The 12712-nt window shown below is 35.1% G+C and overlaps 1 protein-coding gene across 4 annotated transcripts in view; it reads right to left on the reverse strand.

The window, feature by feature from the left end:
• Window positions 1-12712, reverse strand: part of LOC149802749 (solute carrier family 15 member 4-like) — an 87573-nt gene that overhangs the window by 39384 nt on the left and 35477 nt on the right. For 3 of the 4 annotated variants that reach the window (XM_089952169.1, XM_089952170.1, XM_089952168.1), the window contains 3 exons: window positions 5112-5213; window positions 877-938; window positions 287-426 (listed from right to left, as the gene is read on the reverse strand). In XM_089952169.1, coding sequence (XP_089808295.1) covers window positions 287-426; window positions 877-938; window positions 5112-5213 — 304 coding nt within the window. Of the gene's footprint in view, window positions 1-286; window positions 427-876; window positions 939-5111; window positions 5214-6179; window positions 6392-12712 lie in introns of those variants that run through there. The other variant, XM_089952171.1, reaches the window with a different exon arrangement.

Below are 12712 nucleotides of genomic sequence, written 5' to 3' on the forward strand. Positions count from 1 at the left end.
TCAATGTATTGATCAGAATTTTGATCATTAATAATAAATCAAGCATAATTATTAGACAAAGAAGCTTTAGGTTTGAGTGGCTTAGACCAATACAAATAAACTCAAGCAGTTCGCTCCATTTGAGACGAACATATTAGCATTATTAGCATTGGTTGCATAGCCAAGCGTAATTTTGTTCTCACAATATTCAGGCTAATAAAGACAAAATAGTCATGCATATGCAAATGGAAGTAAACAAAGGTGTGCCAGATAACGTTTTAGCAGAAAAAAATGTCCCATTTCTTACCAGTGATAAAAAGATTGAACCGCTCTCGGACCCAAGTGAGAAATTTGCTTGGCGCCAAAAGGAGCAATGTTGGCTATTATCCCACCTGACCCAATGGTGATGACGACCAGGCTGGTAATAAAAAGTCCTGTTTTCGCACCCTAGAAATGTAATATAGGAATAGACAATTAAAACAATAGACCTATAGTAATACAAAAGGTTAAAATCAAAATCAGCAATAAACTGCAGTACGCATATATTTCATTATTAGAGTGGATACATGATAGATCTACACATTTTAAATGTCTGAATAGAAGAGAGAGAAAAAAAGAGAAATAAATGGACTTGTTAGTAAAAATAAAATGTTCTCATTCTCATCTATTTTTCTATTCAAAGTTTGACATTTTCTTCAGTATTTCATTCTTGAACATTGTCTTCTTTTCCAAAGAATATCAGTTATCTACATTAAACCGCTACTGATCTGTATAACTGTGAGTTACATGTTACTTAGAATTCCAGTCTAAAATATATCACTTTATAACTTAACACTTGACGTTCATTCTAAAATCTCTCTCTCTCTCTCTCTCTCTCTCTCTCTCTCTCTCTCTTACCTCTTTCTCAAAACCAAACCAGGCTTTCATGTCACAGGCAGAGAAGAAGAGCAAAATTTTTCCTTCAAAAGAAATGTTATTTCATTACAATTTGAAATAATTTGAAAATTACTTTTTGCATGCATTTGTAGTTTTAATGTATCCCATTCACTTAGATTACCTACACTTCAAATGCAGATTTAGCGCATAGAAATGAACAATTGTAACTAGTCATTAAATATGCAGCTACAAGTGTATTCAGTTTCGACGGAAAATATAAATACAGGGTTCTAACCATTTCCCGACCTAACGTATGAGTTACATTCCTTTGATTCGCATCAGAGGTTGTTTTGCTTTGGGTAAAAATATAACGCTCGACGGGGTTTCCGGTAAAATTAGAAAGATATATTTTTACAAACGTTTTTATTTGTTAAAGTAAACAACGTTTCACACACTGTGGAAAAGCACTATGACGTTTATTCACGTTATGTTCATACATTTGCTCAGATCACAAAACGAATCTGTCTTCAACAAGTCTGATATGGATGCTCTAATATGTTCTATTCATGTCCAAATGATCAGTTTATCAGACGAAACGTAATGATGCGAACTGCATTTATTACCAACAGTTTTTTAAAGACTGAGATGTCTCCATGCAATAAAAGAATATAAGATTTTGTGTGATACAGCTGTGATGGGATGATGACGGCGTAAAATAGACACTGAAGTTTTAAGAACACTTTTTTATTATTCGTTCTGTTTTTCGTTCATTTTTTAAATCTCTTCTTTGTACATTCGCCTGTCTGTCAAGCATGTAAGAGTAAAGAATTCATCCTGGCTTAGTGTTAAGTATACATTTTGTGGATGTTAGTTGTTTCTTTTCAACAAAGACCTTATGTAGCTACAAACGATGGGAAAGTGTTTTCTATTTGCGCTGTTATCATATTATGCATATCGGTTGCAGATCATAAAACTAATTTATCTTCAACAAGTCCGATATGGATGCTATGGTATGTTCTATTCATGTCCGAATGATCTGCACATATTGACATTTCGCCGTTGGGGTAATATAATTCCTCATGATGTTTTTGGCAAAAGAAAGGCAATGTATATTTTTTTGAGTAAAACGTATGCACGAATATAATTTAATTCGCAGGAGACACACACACTTACAAATAACATACCAAAACATTAGCCTAAATTTGAGCGCGAAGTGGTTGGAAACAATCTTAAGCAGACCTGTTTAGTCCGAATACTACTGATCTCTAAAGCTTTCTAATATAATGAAAACAAGACTGGTTGTAGTGGCGTGTACTGTGTCCATTATTAATAACACTCTGCAAAATAGTGAAGAAAACTAGTTTGAATACCAGAAAAGAAATGATGGAATGTAGAAACCTAAAATAGATTTTACCAGTGATAACAAACATGGACTATAATTTGTAGACAAATGGATTTTCATGCTCTGATTTATTGATATGTAGCCCAGTAGTTACTTAAAATATGAAAGGTATTTAACTGGTATAACATATGAAGAAGGATCTAAAAACGAAACTCGACATGGAGTCAGCAAAAATGAATTATTTTGCTTTTTAGTACTACAAGTGATATTTTAAAAGTTCTGAATATTTTCCTAGAATATCCTGCTTCTTTGAACCTGACAATAGATTTAACGCTGATCGAGCGATCAAATAAATGTTCTGTACAATGATCTGCAGATTTATGTGTGAGACGTAATGAGAGTAAATTTGAAGGAGGAGAACAAGTCTGATACTGTGCAAAAAGCACACCATGAGATTCACGCTGTCTTATGGTACTCTGCGACTGATATCATGGCCATATTGGATAAAGTTTGCTGGTACAATTCTCTATCATATGTGAAAATTCGAAAGTGGTTTCTTCGTTTAAAGATAGTTGCACATCCAATGAAGATGACCCGCGCTCTGAAAGAACGTTGTCTGCGATAGATGAGGGGGAAGTGGCTACTGTGAAAGGGCAATTCATGAAAATGCTCGGCACGCAATGGAAAATATCTCTGGTATCACGGGCTTTAATTCGTATTCTTCAGCTGTTGGTTATATATTAAATAATCATTTAGAGCTCATGCTGGTTTGTTCAAGATGGGTCTCGCATTTGTTGACGGTTGATCAAACAGAGACTTAAGTTGAAATTGCAAAAGAAGCTACTTGCCAAATATGCAAATATTGAACAGAAACATTGAATGAGATTGTCATGGGTGATGAAACATGGACTTACTTTCTTTCAGCCCGAGAAAATAATAAAGATTGAATCGGGGACAATGAGCAATGACCACAAATATCTCGAGGTAGTCGGGCTGTCAAGAGCATTTTACGCATTCGTTTTTTATGCAATAGGCCCAGTTATCCATATACTTGTGCCTGAATCGGCTAGTGTCACTGGATAGTTTTATGACTCAAAAGTGTTGCAAACATGTGGAACACTACCTTACCACCAGTCCGTGTACCTGGGGTATCTGTCTACTTCATGACATCCGCCATCATGACAAGCTTCCTTAAGGAAAGACGTATCCAAATTTTGCCACACCTTCCATACAAAACTGACTTAGCTACAATTGGTTTTTGGCCGTTTCCCATCAACGAAAATTCGATAAGAGAGAAACGACCTGAAAGGCGCCGAGTGTTGGAAGGACAGCTTTCCAGTGTATGAATAATATAACGACAAGTGAATACAAAATGGCATTTAATACTTTGATAAACAGACTGAGGAAGTTCAAATGGATGCATGAGGAGAATTCTGAAAAGATACACTGGCGTACTCTTCGCTGATAAGAACTTTTGTGTACAGCGCACTAATATTCAGAACTGTTTAAATACCTATCGTGTATTGCCTTGCAAAAAATAATTCTACCTAATTCGTTCACTGCGGCTGAAACAAGATAAATATCCTGAGATTAGTGCTTTATATAGAAACTTAAATGTTTTCAGAACAAAGCGTTTTATGTTGATGTGATCTTAGGATCACTCTTGAGAAGTTAAGTTCAGCTGACAGTTTCACTAATTAGGGGGTTTCCGTTAGTCAGGTTGACATAATGTAGCAGTGGACAATTTCGTCAAAAGGCTAACAAATGACTTTTGTAGCTATTGTTGTATCATGATTTAACCAGCTGAAATTGAGGTGAGGCATGTGCATTTCCATTATTTAATTCACAGTATCTAGACAGTACTGATATACGAGTAGTCGGTTAGGAATCAGAGCTAGCCACCCATAAGAGCAGATACGTAGGGTTCAAGGCAGGTATACTATTTCAAAATTGTCCTTTATGGCAGCTATTATAAAAAGCATCAGTCTCTTTGTTTTGTTCATTTCAAGTTAACATATAAGAAAGGGCTTGCATTTGCACTGTGAACGTCAATCTGTGTCAAGAAGGACCCTTGGTCATGAAAAATGCCTTCATTTGGTGTTGCGGCGCATAACAAAGTTCCATTGACTTGTCAGGTGGCATGAATGGTATTCTGATGTTTTAATTTTTTTAAATGCCTATTTATCCGAAAAGATGAATCTTTTCGACGTTACAAGTGTACTGTATTTTGTTTGAATTTTTATATTAGGCAGGTTAATGCGGCATCAGACTGGTGCACAAAAACGGTCTCTTACACCCTACGTAGTATGGCCACGGGGAAAGAAATCCCATTAAAACCTGTAACTCTGTATCCCGGCCTTCTTTGTACACTTACCACAGAGATGGCTGGCTATGGGACTATTTCAGTCCTAATCTAACCACAGTATGCTGACAACATCAATGAAACGGCCAAAAACATTGGATTCCAATGATGATTGGTTTGGAGTAGTTGCACTGTTGCAGTATATCAAGTTGTATATATAGTAATAATTTTCTCCATCTGGCATAAGCTTGTTAAATCGGCAATGTACATCACTTTGGTTGTACACGGTGTGTCTAAATCTCAAGCAGGATAGCCTAGATTTAAAAACAGGAGTTCAAAAATTCAGTGATCTTCATGATTGTAGGCATTGTATTACTAGCCATATAGTTACTGATAATGAAGTGAAATATCGGAGTAAAGTGTGCCTCTGAAAGATTGCGCAGTTCAATAGTATGTCCAGTCCTGAAAATTGATTTACATAGCTACCATCAAAAGTGTTGAGTGCAAAATATCACACACACACACACACACACACACACACACATATATATATATATATATATATATATATATATATATATATATATATGCAAAAAGGAAAATCATAGTCACCTATAACATAAATCACTCCCGATCCTAGAATGGTTTTGTACCGTCCACACAAGGAGTCCGCAACATAACCTCCGATCAAAGGAGTAATCATGTACACTGACCCTGCGGATGAAATTTATAACATTGAAATAGGCAAGTACATAATGTCAAGATAACACTCTACTGTACGATGAATCGCATGAGATTGTAAACAAACAACCACATAATACCCGCCAAAATGGTACTAGCTGACATGGACAAAATTACGATTCCTTTATGTGTTATTTAAATATCTATACTTTCAAAAACAGCTTAATATAAATTAGTGCACTAAACTACAGATATACAGGAAAACATTTGCCATTCATTATCCTTTGCTGTAAAAACTTGGGAATGAAGACTCCAGATTTTATGAGCATTTTCTTTTTGAAGAACTACTCCAGGGTTTAACGATACCCACCAAGAGGAAAGGCACATTGGTGAGTGAATCAAATACAGTTTGTGTCAACATTTATTCTGACCATCACGAAACAAATTCCTTAAATCCTCTTAATACGCCACAGTTCAAAGAATGTTTCACTTTTCTAGTGGAAAATGTGGTGTTATTCATTTCTCTTCTCAATGTACTTACTGCTGTTGCTGCAGCTGGTCTCTGATCTCAGAAACGTGAATTCAGTGACCTAATTGGATTATCCACTCAAGTCATCCAATATTTGCATTATGAAATAGAGCACTAATCTATTTCAATACAATAGCACAAGATTTAGTAAATTTTATATTGAACTGAATTAAGTCTGTACACACTGTAACATTGATCTTATATTACGTGTATATAAATATAAACATTATCCTGTATACCGAGCTTAATGTGAGCTGTGTAAGTCACAGAGCCATCATCATGGAATATGATTTAAAAGTTAATTAAAGTTAATTTTCCCAGTTTTTAACGCAAATTAAGAAACTGGTGCCGTATCATCAAGTGCCTTTCCTAATATTATTTTCATAATGTCCAGCACATAGGTAAAGAAAATATTGACTAAAAGTGTAATATTCTGCCTAAAATTTTACAATAATGCACGATTCGTTTACCCTTTTGCTGTGATTAAACATATTCCGAAGCAAGATTGAAGAGATTGAGTCCAATGGTTCAATGACTTTCCTTGTGCTCCAGTTGAAATTATAAATTAAATCTGAAATTATACACAGCATACATACAAAGATGGTTTTTCTTAAAGCCTGAAAAATACTGTTATTTTAGTAATAAAGTGAACTTTATGATCCAAAATCGAGAAATATCGTTTAGAAGGAGCGTAAACAAATAAGTTAGTTATCTATTTGACATAATTCCAGGTGGGGGACTGCAGGGCGAAGCCCCAAGAAGCTCATGTATTTTAAGCGTTTCCGGGGCATAATTGTAACCCTCTAGCTATGAAGGAAACCTACTGTAGGAAACATTTTGATTACTTAGCTTTCATACTGATCTCGATTGCGGGGGCGGGGGGGGGGGTCGGGTGGCTCGGCAATCCGATCCGTCCGGTATATCAATAGTCCCATTTTTGTGAATTAATTTAACTTTTTATTCCCCTTTGGTTTTGTATTTTTTAATGTCAACCATAGATATAGCACATTAACAATATCAGAATTTTCTTCTCGTTTATTCCCACTCCACTCCCAACACACGTACAGGCTTCTTTCAGGAATTCGAAACTTTCGTTGTTATGAGCTCGCACTCGTGAAACACAATATCAGTAGTCCATATCCCTTATGACCACCACATAGCCCTCTCAACGTGGATACATTCAGTATTAGAAACCATAGTTGTTCTATATGCATCCTTGTCAAACACCATACCGATATATAATCACACTCCCTATATGGGTGTAGATGAGTTCAGTTTACAAGAAAGAGCCAGTATTATTTAACTCACATGGGGAATACACCCAGGATCTCAAAAACTTGATGTCACCTATTCTTATTTGTCAAGCATCATACTAAATATGATCAACATCCTTTATTGAGTGCACATGGAGTTTAGTTTACTATGAAGTGACCATATTAATTCTGAAATTATGACCTTTGACTTTCCATACCATCCTAGAAGGCGACATCCATTATCCGAAATCTTTGTCGCCGCCACCTGTATATCCTCATGAAACATGATTCCTTATGTGATCATACATATTCTATCGACATAGAAGGACTTCAGGTCAAAAGAAGCACAAAGGGATGTGAGGTCGGACTGACATCAATAACTACAATATGTCCACAAGACATATAATGTATCATATTGATTATTATTGAAGTGAAAATAGAACATCTTCTGTAGATTTCGAGGGTTATATTCCTATAAATAATATTTACATGCTGATAAAATAAATCTCTATATCGGCTGCCGAATATAAGATAATTAAATACAAGCAAAACCGTGACAGAAATGACCCCGGTAATTTGTGTTATTTACCATTTTCCAATATTGTGTTAAATCTAAAGTTTCAGTTCTAGTTATCTCCCATTGTATACCGATGGTCTGATGTTCCGATTAGCTCTGCATGTTGTCCCCGCAAATATTCATCCGTAAGTAATAAGGCTGAGGTTGCCTGCCTAGTATCATGTCGAAGATTATATCACCTCATAAAAAACGAATATTAATAGTCTCCCTTCTTGTTAGCTTAACACTCACAGGACATATAGTATCTAAGGCGTCAATAGATAAACACAGTACCACGTTCTTCCGTGAATGATGTATGCGAACTGACTCTCATCATGCATTCAAAATAATTTAATTTGGGAATCATTTACATTCACTTATCAAATGTTTATTGCAATGTTAATTCATAAATATGAAGACAGCCAAGCAGCAGCACGCCTTATCATAATGTGTACATAACCCAAGACGTCTTATTTTCACCTTAAAACACGTTCAAATAAAATTATCCACTCTTACATGCACTTGCATTTATATTAATATCCAAAAGTAAAATCTGTTCACAAGCGGAGTCTTTAAACAAAACGAATAATGTTTGTGTATGTAGACATTATTGCTGCACTTTTGAAAAATTATTATCGAGTTGGTTGTGAAACAGCGAGATAGACCTGTTCATTTATTTTTGCAATCATAATAGGTGATATAACTATATACAAACTAAAATGGAACCACATTCCAGACATATGCACTAAGGCAGATCATACTACAAGACATTAAAGACCTACCTGACGACCAACTTTCTCATCGTTCCCAGAAAACTTGAAAAAAATAATATTTCGGTCGGAAATCATAAAGTAACGGGAGAATTTAGGAGTTGCAATCACCTAGCAGCTCGGCCACTCATCCTCCTATCTTTTTCCATTTTATTTTTAAATCAACGCTATGACCACCTTCTTCCGTAAACCACACACAAACATGAACACATCATAGTAAATAAAGAATTAACCATATATATTTCCTGGGTCACCGCATAAATTTAAATTTTAAAACAATAACACTACCTTCACATCTTCCAATCTATTTATTTTTATAAGACCCTAGCCCTAGACTAATCACGCTCCGATCCTTGAAACTGTGTTACGACAAAAGGATGTCAACAACCTTCTAAATTTATTTTCAAAACCCATCGAATCCTCCAATTTCACAAGGTCACTAACAACCCTAACCTCTCAAAGTTTTTCTAAACCTCAGACCACTAAGTCTCCAGATTAAAGGAAAAGACGCACAAATCCTCCAAATCTTTTTGCACGAACCCGGCAATTTTTTAAGACACATAAACTCTTATCACTAAAAAAACTTATTGCAAAAACTCGTACGCCTCTACCTACTTCTCTTTTATTATTTATTTAAATACCAAGCTATACAGAATTAAAAAGTGAAGAAAACTACCTACTCTCCTGTATTTCTATGATACAATCAACTCTCTAAATGAGAAAAACTACCTGGCCACCTAACATTTTCTGCTCCAGTTTCCCTTAAAAGAGACCGCAAACGTCCATTTCGTAAACATCAATATTCATTTTTTTAAATAACAAGACCCCACTTTCCTATTGTCTACATTTTATTGGGATAAAGTAATAGGCCGCGGGCTTCCTCTCCTTTTCGTATATCAGAAACAAACACAATATACGATGAAAGAAAATTAAGAAATATGTGTGTCCTTCAAACTTTTTTAAAACAACAATCAACGCGCTGAAATTAAGAAAAAAAGCCCCTAAGTTACCTACACTACAATACTTCAACTTAGTATGGAAATGTTTGTAGACCACTGTAAAAAGGACGAGATATCCTCCAGATTCTTTTAAACATCACAAATATTCTACAATATACTCACACCTAGACCTAAACGTTTCCTTAGCGTTTTTTGTCTATCCGAAGAACTTTTTCTGGAACCAGGAAGATGTCATTATATCCTCTAAAAATAAAACTCAGATTTATCAATAATTTGAAACAAAAACATGATTGTAAAAGCTCATGTATGTAGACTTTAACGTCAGAATGACCACTTCATTAGTTAGTACACAGAGCAGTCATAAAATGTCATATACTTGAAAACAGAGGCTTCGCCATTCTTGAAAACACAAACGATCTCCATTTCACGAGTGAAATATTTCCCATATCTTCTCAGAAAATGAAGCTTTTGTTTTTATTATATTTTTTGAAAAAATTCAATGTCGATGGGGTTCTCGACTCTGCACTAATGCAAAGGATTGCTGCATCACTATATCGATAACAATAAGTTCCTTAATTTTAAAATACTGTTGTTACAGAGACGTATTTGAAATTAAATTAGTACATATCCTGCTTCAAATTATGTACTATGCCAGGATAATTGCTGTATTTGTACAAAAATGAAGAATTCTTTTTGTTAACAGATTTTATGCGCGGATTGATACTGTAGAGTTCGTTAACCATAAACATAACAAAGCGGTGGTATCTCAGACTCGAGAACGTAATATCTACAAAGAAATTTTTTTAATGATTGTGAGTTTACTTGCAAAAACTTTCGTTCTTCATTTTATTATTTTCTATGTTCAGACGTACATTTTTTTTGGGGGCCTTGGAAAACTTGCATTCTCTGTAGCAAAACGCTGCATCGAATTTTCGATTGTCACTTATTTTCAGTTTGCAATAAACACTAATCATGATTATGGTCTGATTTTTCCATCATTTTTAAACACGATTAGGATGCGAGATAAAATTCCTACTTAAAATATTATATTACTATAATTAATCGCACGGTTACATCCTAAGCAATGCATACCGTTTGTCGTAGATTATAACAGATAGACGATACTTTATGTGTGACGCATACCAACAAGTCTTATATGTTCAATTTCCACGATTCGTGATGAAAACGAATCATAAAAAAGTGAATATTTGAAGTCTTCTTTTTAGCTGTTTGGAGTTCATTTTTAGGCATTTATTGATGGCACCTATTTAATTGCTTAATATAAGTCTACGGCTGACGCACTTTAAGATCTGTACATAATGAGAGAGAGAGGAGTAGAAGAAGAAAAGTGATATGACCTAAAATGGAAATACGCGTCGGAATAAAAGCAGATATGCTTGTTGTAAAAAGAAAATATTTCCAAAAGAGATATCACTACATGGCCCATAAAGTGGGATTGCCACTGTGGCGACATCATTTTCTCCCACTTATGTATTTTAATAATACTCTAACAAATGTATAATAAATCAATGTAACGTTATTGTTTTAATAACAGAATAATTATCTCTATTAAGTTGTTGCAGAATTTAATTATTGATAGCTTTACTTAATAGTTTTAGTAAACAGACCAACGGCCTATATTACAGATAAAGTTAATAGCCTTCAGTAGATATTAATCGTCACAAATTATTACTATTAACATGCCACAGTCATGTAGATAGGGTATTCCCAGCCCACAGTGTAACGCATAACTCTGAGCGTAATAATAGTCGTCTGCTAATCGGGCCATAAATATGAACATACGCGAGTATTAGATAGTGGTATTGTTGGTGGCAATTTCGTATGTATGTATTGTAGTTAATTTCGTTGTAATGGTGACAGCATAGTCGGTTTTGGTGCTGAGCTAATTGTATGATGATGTCATTCATAATATCACCACAAATTGTGTTTAAGTTGATTATTTCAGTCAGAAATCTAAATAGGCTAAGGTACATGTCATATTTCTCTTCGTAAACAGATGACAAATAAAGAGAACGCTCAAGGTAATGTGATACGCTGTCGGCTAAAGATTATCGTATGTACGAAGAATACTAAACATATTCTGAATATTTTCATAGCTTTTTCCTTGAACCTGACAAAATATTTAACGCAAATCGATACACAAAATAATTTTCTATAAAATGATCTGCAGCTGCACGTGCAGCCTGGCGGACATAGGCAAATATATGCATGTGAGATAACAAAGGTAAGTGATAGCGACCTAAAAATGTCGAAAAAGGGTGAAGTTTTCAGTTACTCGGCAAAGAGAATAGTGTAAAATCCAAGAGCTCTTAGCATGCTCTCTGACTGGTGTCAAAGCCGACCTTGATAATGGTTTCATAAGTCATTCTCTGCTGGATCATACAATTCTGAGGTGTTTTCATATTTGTTTGTTTTTTAAGCTTGTCGCGAATCCATGGAAGATGTCCCACGTTCTGAAACACCGGTGCCTGCGATTGATGAGCGGGAAATGGCTGCCGTGAGAGCGTATAGTAACGAAGATGTTCAATAGGAATATAGTTATATTATCACCTGCATTACTTTGTCAGCTGTTCTTAATATTTTGGAAATCCGTATGTAGCTCAGATTGGTTTGGGCGAGCTGGTTGCAGAATTTTCTTAAACTTAATTCGGGCTGGATTCGCTAAGCAACTTCCATCTAGAGATATAAAGCGTTACCACAGACATTTTGAACTAGTTTGTCAGAGGTGATTAAACATTTGTTTTCTTTTATGAACTCGAGTAAGAGAAAAGAATGTATGCATTGGAGAAAAGAAGCAGTGAATCCAAATCGCTCAACGTAATAGGACAGTCAAGTGAGTGCTATACGTATAACGTTTCGATGCAAAATTCTATATTGTCCAGATACCTGTCCATGACTCTGCTTATATCACTGGACATTTCAATACCTCCAAAATGTTGCAAAAAACATTATCGAACACTACTGAACCAGAAGTCCACACATCGGTGCCTCAGGTATAAATCTGTTTCATAACTTCACACTGGCTTATAAATATGCAGTCGTCACCAAACTCCCTGAAGGAGTACAGCATCAAAACTTTATACAAAAATTAATACATCTCCGACATAGTTCGATGTGATGTTTGGTTAAATCCCGTTATCAAGTATTCGTTGAAGTGCAGAGGATTTTAAAGACGTCAGGCAGTGGGAAATGCAGATTTTCAGTTTTCAGTGTATAAAAACATACTAAAAGCCAATACAAAAATGGCATCTAAGAATCAGATAATCAGGTTGGGAAAGTGTGTAGAGGTGCACTGTGAGTAATTCGATGAGATGCACTGATCGGCTGTTCAGTAATAAGAACATTCCTTTACAGCGGGTCAATAACATTTTTTTTTTTGTGAAAACGTTTGTATCTGGTTGTGAAAAGGTATTAAAGACAGTTTGTGACGATAATATTTGTTGA

The sequence above is a fragment of the Sinohyriopsis cumingii genome, chromosome 3 (assembly GCF_028554795.1).
Source record: "Sinohyriopsis cumingii isolate HCF-2022 chromosome 3, ASM2855479v2, whole genome shotgun sequence".
Classification (NCBI taxonomy): domain Eukaryota; kingdom Metazoa; phylum Mollusca; class Bivalvia; order Unionida; family Unionidae; genus Sinohyriopsis; species Sinohyriopsis cumingii.